General features: G+C 32.4%; 1 protein-coding gene across 4 annotated transcripts in view; it reads left to right on the plus strand.

Annotated features, from left to right (window-relative positions):
- STXBP5L (syntaxin binding protein 5L) overlaps nucleotides 1–14,833 on the plus strand; it is a 514,817-nt gene that overhangs the window by 360,970 nt on the left and 139,014 nt on the right. For 2 of the 4 annotated variants that reach the window (XM_019024728.3, XM_031009718.3), the window contains exons 19-20: nucleotides 8,847–8,998; nucleotides 11,308–11,379. In XM_019024728.3, coding sequence (XP_018880273.1) covers nucleotides 8,847–8,998; nucleotides 11,308–11,379 — 224 coding nt within the window. The remainder of the gene's footprint in view (nucleotides 1–8,846; nucleotides 8,999–11,307; nucleotides 11,380–14,833) is intronic. The other 2 variants (XM_019024729.3, XM_031009719.3) reach the window with 1 other exon arrangement.

Below are 14,833 nucleotides of genomic sequence, written 5' to 3' on the forward strand. Positions count from 1 at the left end.
ATTTTGATTGCTTGTTAAGGTGATATCTACCAGGTTTCTCCACTATAAAGTTGCTGTTTCCCTTCATAGATAATAGTTTGTGGGGAGATACTTGAAAGTTTTTAAACTTCTTACTCATCAAACTTTCACCCATTACTTTTAGCATCCATTGGTTATTCTCTGTTACCCTTCTATATTTATAAGTTAGATTGTACTATTAAGAGACCATAACTCCTTATCCTATATAAACATTTATTTACTTGTTTACTATATAAGTATGAGATCATAGATTTGCATTTTATTCAGTGAGTTAAGATCTGTTTCTATCATTTGTGCCTGTGATGCTCTAATTCTTCCAGATTTGACCATATGGAACCCCATCAAAATGGCTTCTATGTCCTTTTGATATGTTCCCATCGTTTTTTAGCAGTTTGTTATTTTCCAGTACACTGTGATGTTCCATGTGTATCTTGTATATTCTTTAGTCTACCCCTGGAATCATCTATCTTAGTCTTCTTTTACTGGAGAATGTTATTTAGAAAACAATATCTGGGCACAATAGATGCTCATTTCTATTGTTGTCATTGCTTCTAGCCCCTATCAGTATACAAAGCTAAGAAAAAACATAAACATTGAACACTTTTTGATATATATGAGATAAAATTTTAAAGGATATATAGAGGATATAATTTTGAAGTAGCTTATCAATTTATTCTTTTATATTCTTGCTTTTGGATTCTTCTAAGAAATCTTTTTATCATGAATGTCTTGTGAATTCAGTCAAATCCTTTTACTGCATCAATTAAAACTGTATTAGTCCATTCTCAAACTACTATAAAGACATGTCTGAGACTGGGTAATTTATGAAGAAAAGAGGTTTAATTTACTCACAGTTCTGCAGGCTGTGCTGGAAGCAAAGCTGGGAGGCCTCAGGAAACTTACAATCATGGTGGAAGGTGAAGGGGAAGCAAGCACATCTTACTATGGTGGAACAGGAGATATTTGTCCATTTTAAAATTTTCTTCCTGTGATTGATTTCTAGTTTTATACTATTGTGATCAGGAAAGGTACTTGATATGATTTCAATCAGCTAAGATTTGGTCTAACATGTTATCTGTTCTGAAGAATGTCTCACATGTGCTGGAGAAGAATGTGTATTCTTCTGCTGTTGAATGGAATATTCTGTGTGTGTCCGTTAGATCCATCTGCACTAACATATAGTCCAGGTCCAATTTTCTTTACTGATTTTTTGTCTAGATAATGTATCTATTGTTGAAAGTGAGAGTTGAAATGCCCTACTTTTATTGAATTGTTGTTTGTATCTCCCTTCAGTTGTGTTAATATTTGCTTTACATATTTACGTATTCTGATATTGGGCACATATGTATTCATAGTTGTTATATCTTCTTGATGGATTGACTTCTTTATTGTTATATAATGATCCTCTTTGTCTTATGACAGTTTTTAACTTAAAGTCTGTTCTCTTCTGATATAATTAAGCTACCTCTGCTCTATTTTAGCTTCCATTTTTATAGAAATTCATGTTCATCCCTTCACTTTCAGCCTATGTGTAAGGCTAAAGTTAATCTCTTGTAGGCAGCATATAGTTGGATCTTAATTTTTAATCCATTCAGCCACTCTTCCTTTTGTTTGGAGAATTTAAACAGTTTACATTTAAAGTAATGATTAGTAGGTACAAATTTACAATGCCATTTTTATTTTCTGGTTATTTTTAATGGATTCTTTGTCCTTCCTTTCTTGCTTCCTGTGTTCCTTTGTGCTTTGTTGATTTTCTGTAGTGATATGCTTTGATTCTTTTCTCTTTATCTCATATATACCTACTATGTTTCTGTTTTACAGCTACCATGAGGCTTACGTGGAACATCTTATACTTAATAACAGTCTATTTAGAAATAATAGCAACTCAACTTCAATTTCATTCAAAATCTCTACCATTTTACCTGTAACTCTCCTCCAGCACACATTTTATATTTATATATATTTTATATTGTGAATTTATTAACAAAACAACAAAATATTATACCTATAGTTACTTTTAATACTTTTGTCTTTTGACGTTTATACTGGACTTAAAGTTGATTTATACACCATCATTTCAGTACTACAATATTGTGAATTTAACTGTAAATTTACATTTATAAGTATATTTTATGCTTTTATATGATTTCATGTTACTAATTAACACCTTTCCATTTTAGCTTAATTTAAGATCCCTTTAGCATTTCTTGTAAGACAGGTCTAGTGGTGATGAACTTCATCATCACTTTTGTTTGTCTGTGAAAGTATCTCTCCTTCATTTCTGAAGAACAATTTTGCTAGATACAGTATTGTTGGATGGCAGTTTTTTTTTTCTTTTTGCGCTTTGAATAAATCATCCCATTCTCTGGTGCTGTATGGTTTCTGCTGAGAAGTCTTCTGTTAGCACTATGACTGTTCCCTTGTATGTAACAAGTTACTATTCTCTTACTGCTTTCAATTTTTTTTATGTTTGGCAGTTTGATTATAATGTGTCTGTGTGAAGCTGTCTTTTGGATTGAATCTGTTTGGGAACCTTTGAACTTCATAAATCTGGATATGTATATTTCTCTCAAGGTTATCAAAGTTTTCAACCATTATTTCTTTAAATGTACTCTCTGTCCCTTTCTCTCTCTTCCTCTGAGTCTCCCATAATGTGACTATTGGTTCTCTTGATAGTGCTCCATAAGGGTTTCTTTTCTGTTTTTTGTTATTTTCAGTGTTCTATAGGGTTTCTTTCCTCTTTTCTATTCTTATCTATTTTTTGTACTCTGATAGTATAATTTCAAAAGATCTGTCTTCAAGTTTTCAAATTTTTTCTTTTGCTTGATCAAGTCGGCTAGCAGAGCTCTCTACTGCATTTTTTCTTTCATTCATTATTCTTTTAGCTCCAGAATTTCTATTTGGTTCTTTTTTGTGATTTCTTTTTGTTGAACTTTAAATTTTATTCAGGTATTATTTTCCATTGTTTCTTGAGTTGTCTGTTTACTCTTGTGTCTTGCTCAGCTTGAGCTTCCTTAAAAGAATTAAAATAATTATTTTGAATTTGAAAAATAATTATTTTGAATCATTTTTCAGATAACTAATAGATCTCCACTTTGTTGAGGTCAGTTCCTGGATAGCTATTGTGTTCCTTTGCCAGTGTTATCATTCCCTGCTTTTTTGTGTTTTTAGTGAACTTGCATTGATGTTTGTATATTTGAGGCAACAAGTCACCTGATCTGGTCTTTTTGAAGTAGATACAGTGGGGAAATGCTTTCAGCTGTGAATGGCTACAAGGGCACCAGCTGGATGGGGTGCAACATCTCCTGTTTTAAGAAAGACACAGGTATGGTCTCAATGCAGTTTAATCAGCCGAAGTCAGTGTTGGCAAATACTGCAGGTATCCATGGCAGAAGCCAAAGTTGCAGATGTCTATAGTAACTGTAGTGGTTAAGGCTGTTAAGGTCCTCAGTATTGAAAGCTATTGAGTTTCTCCTATTCAACTTTTATCTCACATAGGGAAGTTCCAGCCAAAGTGATTCCTCTTGGCACTAAGTCTGATGTGCTGGCACACATGCAGCTGTGGTGGTGTTGGGATCCTGGGCACTGGTGCACAGTCAGCAATGCTGGTTCTGGGTGCAGGTGCCCAGAGCAGCCATGAAGCCAGGGCTCTGTGGTCAGAGGCACATGTAACTGAGGTGGTGCCTGGGGCACAGGTGCATGTTTTTAATTTGGCATTGACACCAATGTCTGAGGCCTGGGCATATACAGATTGCCTGTAGAGTAAGAACCTGTGTCATCTTTGGGGAATGCCATGATGACTTGGTCCCAGGGGTGATGAGACATAGTAATAGCATGGAACATAGCAGTAACGTGGGTCCAGTGACAACAGGGTGTATCAGAGGCCTGTCAGGTCACAACAGGGGCAGGATGCAGAGCAGTAGTCTGAAGCCCCAGTGAAAGTAGGTAAAAGCCCTGACTTATAACCCAAGGTAAGAGAGCAGTCAGTTATTTACTTATGAATATACAACTGCTTCATCATCATTTGTTGAAGATTATATATGTTTCTTAGCACTTTTGTTAAATATTATTTGACCATGTATGTGTGAGTTTATTTCCAGGTACTCATCTGTTCTACCAATATCTAGGTCTGTCTTTATACCAATATCAGCCTGTCTTGATTCCTTTACTTTTAATTAAGTCTTAAGATTATATAGTCTATATCCTCAAACTTTCTTATTTTTCAGAACAATTTGGGCTATTCTAGGTCTATTATACTTCTCTATATATTTTACAATCATGTTTTACGTTTCTTAAGTAAAAAAGAAGTCTGCTGGGATTTTGTTTGAAATTGCTGTGAATTTGTAGATCAATTTGGGGAAAAGTAACAATATTGAATTTTCTAACCATTAAGCAAGGTACATCTTTCAATTTACTTAAGTCTTCTTTAATTTCTCTCAACAATAATTATAATTTTTAATGTACAGATTTTCCACATTTGCTGTTAAATTTATTCATATGTATTTCATAATTGCAATGCCACTATGAATGTTGATTCAAGAGTTCCATAAATTTTAGTTCAGTGAAGGAGGTTCACAGTGTTGCTTACAAATTCTATATCCTTACTGATTTGTTTTCTCTGATTATTCTATCAGTTATTAAAAGAGGAATGTTTGCATACTACACCTTAATTGTAGATTTGTCTATTTTCCCTTTCAGTTCTATTGGTTTTCATGAATTTTGAAGCTTTATTATAAGATGAATCCACATTTAGGATTGCTATATCTTCTTAGGAAATTGATTCCTTAATCATTCTCCCTATATATCTCTCAAAATTTCCTTGTTCTGAAATAGACTTTGTCTATATTAGTATAGTCATTTCAGCATTTTTTAAATTAGTGTTTTCATTGTAAATGTTTTCCATCATTTCACTTTATATTTAAAGTGGATTTGTTGTAGGCACCATATAGTTGGGTCTTACTTTTTATCCACTCAGGCAATCTCTGCCCATAATTGGAGTGTTTCAATCATTTACATTAATATGCTTATCTACGTGATTGGGTTTAAGCCAAACATTTTCTAATTTGTTTTTCTCTTTGTCCCCCCGCTCCCCCCCTTTTTTTTTTCTTCTTTTTCTCTGCCTTCTTCTCAGGGAAAGATTGCATATCTTTTAATGATTCTATTTTAACTTCATTATTGATTTATTAGATATACTTCTTTTAGTTTTTTGTTTGTTTGCTCTCAGGCTTACAATATGTATCTTTGAATTATCAAATAAGTAGATAAATAAATGGAATGATACCACTTTTCATATATTTTAATAACTTTACAACAGCATGCTTCTACTTATCCTCCTGTTTTTTGCATTATTGTGATAAATTTACTTCCATATGTTATAAACCGCACAATACATTGTTATTAATTTTACTTTAGTCAATTATCCTTTAAAGAAATGAGAAAAGTCTTTAATATTAATTTTCATATTTAACATTTTTGTTGCTCTTCATTATATGGTGGAGATCCATATTTCCATCTGGAATCATTTTTTTCTGTCTAAGATTTCCCTTATTATTTTTGTAACCCATTTATGTGAGTGATGAATTCCTTCAGCTTTTGTTTTTTTGCAAAAATTCTTTTCCACTGCTTGAAAGATGTATTTGCTGGGTATACAATTTTAGGTTGACATTATTTTTATTTCTTACTGTAAAGATGCCACTCCATTATCTTTTGGTTTGTATAGTTTCATCTAATTTTTTTAATGATTTTATCATTTTAATTTTTACATGTAATAAATTTTTTTATCTGCCAGCTTTTGACATTTTCTCTTTATTATTAGTTGTTTTCAGCAATATGATTATGATGCCTTTTTGTTTTTCTTCATTCTTATTCTGCTTGGGATCTTTAAGTTTCTATTATCTGCAGGCTTATTACTGTCTTCAAATTTTGTCTGTCATTTATATAAATTGGCTATCATTTTTTCAAATATGTTTTCTTTTGTTCTTCCTTTATGAAACTCCAATTATGGAGTTTTGTTTTTTAAAGTTTTAAAGATCTCATTTCATTTTAGGTAATTTCTGTTATTTCTTCAAGTTTACTGTCTTAGTCTGGGTTGTTGTAAACAAATATACTATAAATTGGGTAGCTTATAAACAACAGAAATTTATTTCTCACAATTCTGAGGGCTGAGAAGTCTAATATCAAGGCACCAGTAGATTTGATGTCTGGTGAGAACCTGTTCCTTATACATAGTACCTTCTAAATTCATCATCACATAATGGAAGGGGTGAGGCAGCTCTCTAGGGCCTCTTTTATAAGGGCCCTAATTTTATCCATGAGAGCTCCATTTTCATGACCTAGTCACCTTCCAAAGTTCCCACCTCTTAATACAGTCATCTTGGGGGTTAAGTTTTAACGTATTAATTTTGGGAAAACACAAACATTCAGAGGATAGCATTCTCCATTCTTTTCTACTATAATGTCTAATGTGCAGATAATGTTTAAATTTCATATACATTTATATCTCTAAGGCTTTTTTATGTCTTCCATTCCTTCCTTTGTCACATTTGTATTTTCCTCAACCTTCTTGATTATCTGTAATATGCTTTGAAAAGCACTTTCATTATTTTCCACCTGCTAGTTTTATCATCTCTTTCATTTCTGGATATGTTTCTATTGAGTTATTTTTTCCTCTGGTTATCATATTTTCCTGATTCTTTATATGCCTGCTACTTTTTATATACTGGATATTGTGAATTTTACGTTTTTGGTGGTATTTTGTGCCTTTTTTAGTAGTGTTCAATTTTTTCCTGGAATGAAATTAAGTTACTTGGAATCTGTAGCTAATTTGTCTCACTACTGAAGTGACACTCCTATATCTGCTGTTCCATGTATTAGGAGAGCTCTGCAGTTTCATTGGTAGTAACATAAAATATTCTTAGCCTTGTGTGAGCTCTGGGAATTGTTCTGCCTTATCTTTTTGGTGGCTCTTTTATAGGTCTTGAGTAGCTTCTGCACATGGATGCACAGATTAGTACACAACCGAAGTCTCAAGGACATCTTTCTGCAAATCTCTGGTATTCTCTCTCTGTGCAGTTTATTTTGCCTTATTAGTTGTAGCTGTTTTTGTAGTCTCAGTCTCTCATCTCTGCCTCCTCAACTAAATGAGACCATCAATCTCTCTTTGAGTTCTAGTTTCCTGTACCCAAGCCTGGGAACTATCTTCAGTCACTAACACAGAACATTTGTGAAATGTATTACCTTGGTTGCTATCCTTCTCTCATCTTATTCTGTGTTGCCTGTTGACCAATATGTGAAAACTGTTGTTTAATATATTTTTGCCCACTTTTCTAGTAATTTAAAATAGGAGATTAAATTTTTTTTCTTTACCAACTTTCTGACAACTACTGCCTGACTTCCCCAGCCCTAAGCTATAACTTCTCAGTATTCTTATTTTTAATTCCAAGACAAAAATAATTATTTATGGTATATAGAATGTCATGCATCCTAGTTGCCTACCTTTTTTCAGTCATTATTGCATTTAGAAACTCTATCGTGTCTGTAAGCAGAAGTAATTTGCTATATTTTAACATAAAAGGTTTAAGGATACTAACTTGTTATAACTGGTAACGTATAATATTGCATTTACTTATAATATTAAGATCAATTCTTTTTGCATGGAAAAATTTCAATGTACTTTAAAAATAATTTTCTGACTTGATACTCATAAAAGCTCTGTGAACCAGATAAATGTAGAAGTGTAATTATCATTATAAAGAAGCTAAGGCCAAGCAAGATTCATTAATTTTTCTCAAAGTCACATATCCTGTAAGTGATAGAGATGAGAATTAAACCCAGATCTGACCAGTATAACAATACTTTTTTTCAGTTTCCAAAGTTTGTCTTACTGGAAGATGTAGAGCTCTATGTGAATTAGCAAAACATCTAGTATGGGTAGAAGTGTTGTTGTTGTTGTGTTTTAACTTGTGTGGTGAAGTGGAAAGAACCATTTTAAGAGTAAGCAGATGGTTTGTAAACAAGATTCAATCTAAATAATACAACATGGAAAGTACATAAAACAAGCAAAACAACATTCATATAACTAGTGTTTAATAGTTTATGAAGCAAAAAGTACCGAAAGAATTGTTCAGCTAGAGGGCATGTTGTAAATGGAGAAAAATGAGAGTTAATGTATGCCTAATGGTTAAGATAATCAAAATGCCTACTTAGAAGAGCTGTCTTTTTTAAATTTCTCAGGAGATTTAGTTAAGTAATTAAGCAAATGGTCTCTTTATCTTTTGAAAGGGGCACAAAATAAAGAGCACAAAAGTAAGAAACATTTAACTTTTTGTATCTCATTTCTCATATAGTGTCAATGCCTTTGATATATGAAGTTAATTTTTATTTTTCTCTCTTTCAGAAGATAATTAATTTGGAGTCTAGTAGTTATAATTTTATTTGAAAAAGGCATCTAATTACATACGTAAGCATCTTTAGCTAGTGACATTTCTTAACCTATCTCCCCCTTGCGTAGCAAAAAGGTTTTGTGTGATTCTTCTGTGAAAACATAAGGCCTAGTTTAAAGAGCGGATTGGGTAATCATGACTTACATGATAAAACTGCTGGCAAAATATAATTGCCAATCATCCTTTTTTGCGGTAAATTGTATGCCTATTATACGAAGACAGTTTATCCTTCATAAAGGCAAGGCATCCTTCTTGACTTTACACAAATCACTGCCCAACTTCCCCAACCCTAAGACATTACTTTTCAATAATCCTATGGTTGATTTGAAGATAAAAATAATCATGCTTGTTGTGATACATTCTAGTTGTATTTTTTTTCTCTCTTAGAGTTGCATTTGGGAACTGCAATGGGTTGGCTGTGGTGGATTTTATACAGAAGACAGTACTGTTAAGCATGGGGACCATTGACCTATATAGATCAAGTGACTTATACCAGCGACAACCACGGTCTCCTCGAAAAAACAAACAGTTCATTGCAGGTAGGAGATAAAACAAGATGAGTTATGAACTTGATTTGGTCATCTGTGTTCTTACTTTTAGATTTCTTGTCTTCCTTCTCTGATACTATTCAAATGCATGGGAAAATAAAATCAACATAATTTAAAAAATCATGTAAGTAAAATAAATTGGGCAGAAACATTGTGAGAATCTTTGAAAGGGTCAGGGGTGTGTATGTTTAAACTTCAATTTGCTATTGAAGTTAGGAAGCATCTCAACTTTCTTAGGTTTAATTCCTAAGAAATAACAGAAAATAAGAAGCTATTAAATGTAAAAATGCTATGAAAATTAGGGCTCTGTAGTTGAAAAAAACTGCTTGCAATGGTTGTGTCAAACAGGTTAACTTTCTTCTAAAATATCTGGTCCCTTTAAAGAGATAATTTTAGGTCATTTACTACTTTTAATTTTTTAAATTAATTCCATATTGTAGCTGACTCCTTTCCTTGTTGGATGATGACCTTCCTGGAGGTATTTTCACAATTCAATAAACATTTTTCATTAACATTTTTAAAGTACTATGACAGATGGCATTTTTCTTGGAAGAATCAATAAATCGATGTATTTAACTATAAAAGAAAATAAATTTAAGGTAATTAGGATTTAATGCCAAACTTTGATATGCCAATTATCCAAAGTTTTACTGAAATTTTAGTATATATCCAAATAGTTGGCTTTATAAACTCTGCCAAAGTTTTGCATATTTTCTGTCCATTGATAGTCCAGTTGGTAAAAGAAAATTAGGCCAAAAGGTTGCAGATGAAAATGCTTCTATAATATTAAGTGTTATTTTAGACAGTCCTTTAAAATCTTCTACTTTGGTCCAGATATGGTGGCTTATGCCTGTAATTCCAGTACTTTGGGAGGCCGAGGTGAGAGGATTTCTTGAGGCCAGGAATTCAAGACCAGTCTACATAACATAGTGTGACCCCATCTCTAATAATAATAATAATAATAACTTTTTAAATTTTTAAATAAGTAAACAAAATAAAATTTCTACATTGTATTATTTAAAATAATTTATTGAATATTGATGATATTACTAAATATGACCATAGGAAAATATAATAAAAAATAAAAAAGGTATATGATGGTAGGTATTATTTTCCAAGTGGCAGATATGTCAAATTTAACATCCAAATGTGATAATAAATGAATTTCCTTTTTGGACTAATGAAACTTGTTATACTGAAACTCTTCTTGTTAACCTTTCTTTTGCAAAACTCAATGATTTCCGAATTACCAGTTTAGACCCTTTTGAGGGGCACAAAATTTCTCTTTCAGAAACCAAGGGTTTTTAGTGAGGGACCTCAACTTTTAGCAATATTTTAGGAGAGCTAGAAATTTCAGTTTCTGGGGATTTTGCCTCTGTCACTACCAGATTTTGAAAGGAAGACAAAATAAAAAGCAACTGTACATTTACATAATATGAGGTTTCCTCATGATTAGGAAAGACAAGTTTGAAGTTGATGGACTCTAGGATAGAAAGGTGTTAGGGGGCAGTAGGCTATTTATAATTAAAAATTTAGTTCCTCAGTCATAATAACCATATTTCAGGTGTTCAGTTTGCAATGCTAAAAGCACTAATATAATCAGAAAAGCTGTGAATCCTATGACAATATCTAAATCACTTGCTGGATATACACAGTGGGGCAAAAAAAGTATATAATTTGACAAAGGTAATACAATTGTTATTTAATTTAAATTAAACTGCTTGAACCTTAACAGTTACTACTAGAGCTTAGAACATTGATGACTTTAAAATCAGGAAAATCTGTGAAGTTATAAACTCAGTTTGTGTTTAGTGTACAAGATGACACAATGAGAACTCACTTTATATTATAACAATGAAGTATTAAAGACTGAAATCTTTAGCTTTCTTTTTAATTGCTGAAGGATTAAAGACAATCATTTTTTATTAATGAAATAATTTATACATATTAGTTACAAGCCAAAGAAGTGTATTTTGTAAAAACATATAAGGAAAATGTGCCATCTACTTTTATAAGACATTTAAATAAGATAAAAATAAATATTTATAAATATTTTTATATTAAATATTTAAATAAATGTTAAAATTACTACCGCATTCTCATCATTCATCTATCACCTCTTACTTTATAATTGATTTATTTTATTAATATCTCCTTCTAATTTAATTACCTAATCTTGCTGCAATTTCTTCATCTTGGCTGTTCTAGATTCTGGTATGATATCACTTCCTTTCACTTTAGACTTTTTTTTCTCTTTCTTCTGCCTGCTGCTGATGCTGGTGGTCTGGCATGTTCCAAAGACAACTTTTGCATGCGTGGCCTGTCTAACTTTTATCCTGATTTAACGAAACGGATCCGTACTTCCTATCAGAGTAAGTTATATAAAGGTTAGGCAAATAGCCTTTTTAAGACATAATGCTTGAGTTAAATCCATACATCAGTGCTCAGTAATGTGTTTCTTAAAACACATTCAGCATGCATGCAAATTTTTGTTTTGTTATGGTGTGCAACCTGATAATTTTAATAAACATTATTATAGAAATATTTCAATCCATTTTTGTCCTGTACCCATTCAATCATGCCCATTGTTTCAGTGTTTATTTCCAACCATGCAGACCATGTCCTACTATTCCAAGAGTCACTGTCTTTTATTTTGAGGAGGAAGAGCTATGATGCCCTGTAAATAATAAAACTTATTACTGACATGCCAGTATCAGTAATAAGTTAATGCTTTCTTATTTTGGCAACCCTATGCTTTGGCCATTTTATAATACTATTCTAACCAGGGTCACAATATTTGCTTCTTTTAAATAATTATATTCCTTGAAGATAACTAAGTATTCCTGATTTCTGATGATTTTTATTAAAATATCCAAACACATATTTCTATGGTGGTTTAAGGCACTCAGACATTATAAAGTAGGATAATTAAGGTAAAAAGTAAACGAATAAATAAGATCAACATTTACCATGGTATCAAACACAGATCCGAAGATGTCTAGAGTAAGCAATTATAAAAACTGGTATAGAAAGGATGAAAAGTGAGAGTGTGTGTGACTGGAGGTACAGATGAGACTAGTGATTTTATGGGTAAATATTTATTGACATAAAAATGTTTATCATATGTTAATATATTCTGTTAAAAAGCAGGTTGTTTAACAATATATACAAAATGGCCTTATAGTTGTGTAACATATACATTATACATTATATACACACACTCACACATATATGTTGTTTGTAACCTGAATTCCTTCAGACCTCACCAGTTCATAGATACTAATGGAATCTTATCAGTAATAAAACCTAAAACTTTACTGGTTTATGCCCTTAGCTTACATAAGTCAGTCTCTGTGAAATCCTTAAAATGTTCCTGGGAATGCCTAGAAGTTGAGTAATTTTTGCTCGTAAAAATTCTCTAGTTTTCTACTCTGGCAGAGCACCCCCTTTTAGGAATCCTTCCCACTCTCTCTGTTCCTGTTGCTGTGTGTGAGAATATTGGTATCTATGTTGGCTTCTGCTGCTCCTAAAACAGAAGCTTATTTGATACTATGATAACTGTGATATTTCTTGACATCTGAAAATTTTATGAAATTTCAGTTTCTGTAATAAAGTTTTATTGGAACATAGTCCCAATCATTCATTTATATATTGTCCTTAAATGCTTTCACACTACAATGGCAGAGTTGAGTAGCTGCAACAGAAACTATATGCCCACAAGGCCTAAAATATTTACTATCCTGTTCTTTACATTAAAAGTTTGCTGATTCCTGCTCTGTGCCATTTTTTCATACCCATCCTCTGCACCACATAAAGGATTTCAGCCAAAACCTTTCTGTAAATAGTCTCAGGGTAGTTTAATACACATATTCAGACTTCAGAATCCCAGTTTAGCCTTCTGAAGGTAGGATCTCCTACATTTGTGTGTGTGTGTGTGTGTGTGTGTGTGTAGACAGAAAAGTTTCTGGAACATGGCTTTGTGGATTTTACGGACTTCTTTTGGCTTTACAGTATACTCTGATTTTTCTGCAATAAACTTGTAATTATTTTATGCTAAGAAGCTAAATTGGAGACTGAAGGTCAGGAGCAGAAACGGGCTCTTAGTTCATCAGGATCCTGTAGTATCAGCCATGATGTAAAGTTTTTAAAAGTTCTGAGAAATCTGAATAATATATTTTCTTATATTCCTTATATTTCCTTCAGAATTTTTTTTCAGCCCATCATTCAGGATCCTCTAAAGTATAATTTCTATCAACATCCTCAAATGGATTTTCTACTATTCTCCTCTTAAGCCAACTTTTTGTATCTTACTACCATTATGTTTTACTCATATTATCCACTCTCTGGAAATGCCCTGCTAAAAGTTTACTTTCTACAGTAAGCCTTTCCTACCACCATCAGAGCCCTGTTGTGCCAATTCCTTTATTTAAATGCTTCCATTGTCCAGGTTTGTACACAGTACAGGCTTGCCTGAACCATTTAGTTGACATTTAGCCTAGATTCATTTGTATGGCTACTTACTTTTATACTTTTGTTCTACCTTTCCAAACGCATGACAAGAATCTCAAGACCATATCTAAAATTCTTTATATTCCCTGCATCTAGCACAAGTCATAAGATCTGTAAGTAAATGATGATGTCAGTAGGATAGAGCATGGCAGCAGACTTTATTCTCACATGAACTGCCAGAAAACTTTTCAAATCTGACAAATGAGAGAAGAACTAGGTAACGGGTTCACCAGAATTTTGCAAAAGTAATCATAGTTTCTAACTAGAGACCTAACGTTTTAAGTCAGAAGTAAAATCGAGTCTGTTGAAGGACTTAAAGAAATCCCCGTGTCTCTACCAGTGGGCCCCACAGGGGCTCAGACAAGGTCTAGGATTTCAAATCAGATTTCATAAAAGTCTTCTCTGAATGATTGATATTGTATATTATGAAAAGGGATTGATTCTTTAACCACTCAAAGTCATATCCTACAATTGCTTTTCAAAATACATTTAATGAAAATTTGACTTGAAGTTTAACTATTGGATAATATAATCTGATTATATTTCTATAGTCTCACTTTATTATAGTAGACACTGCTCAGCCTTTTCATTAATTGTTTCCTAACTTTCAGAAAAGCATATATGCATTGTTCGTATTTGGGGTAATAGAACCCAGTTCCATTGATTATCTATTCTACTCTGCTAGTCAGTTTGACTCAGTGTTATATTATCTACTAGTGATTATAACCCTTTGAGGCAGATTGATATATATTAGTATATTTCTCTACACATGAGAAAATCGAAGTTGAAAGAAATGAAATTAGTCTCTTAAAGCCACACAGAATAAGTGGGACCCAAACTTATGCCTATCTGACACTAAAATTACTCGATAGGCTTTTCACTGTATAATCTTGGATCTCTAAGTGTCTTTTTTAAAGTTTCAGGAACATTGGAAACCAAGTCCATTATTTTATAATGAGAAAACACCTCAGTTTTTGCACACTCAATGAAATTATATCAATGACTCTTTTACTGGTCACCCTATTCCATAGGTTAGGCTCCAAACAGCTGACCTCCCCAAATTTTTAAATTACCAAGCTGCAAAACTTTCACATCATAGAATAATAAAATTTTGTAGTTGAAAGAAAACTTTCGTGTTTTACAGATTATGATTTTTAGAAGCAGAAAAACGCTTTGAAAAGAACAGCAGACATCTGATCAGAAGATTTACATTGTTTTACCTTTTCTGTTTATTAGCTACTTCATACATTTATAATCTTCAACAAGGCATTTAATCACTCTGAGTTTCTTTCTTCTAATATATAAAGTAAAAATTGC

Source organism: Gorilla gorilla, chromosome 2, assembly GCF_029281585.2.
Source record: "Gorilla gorilla gorilla isolate KB3781 chromosome 2, NHGRI_mGorGor1-v2.1_pri, whole genome shotgun sequence".
NCBI classification, from domain to species: Eukaryota; Metazoa; Chordata; class Mammalia; order Primates; family Hominidae; genus Gorilla; species Gorilla gorilla.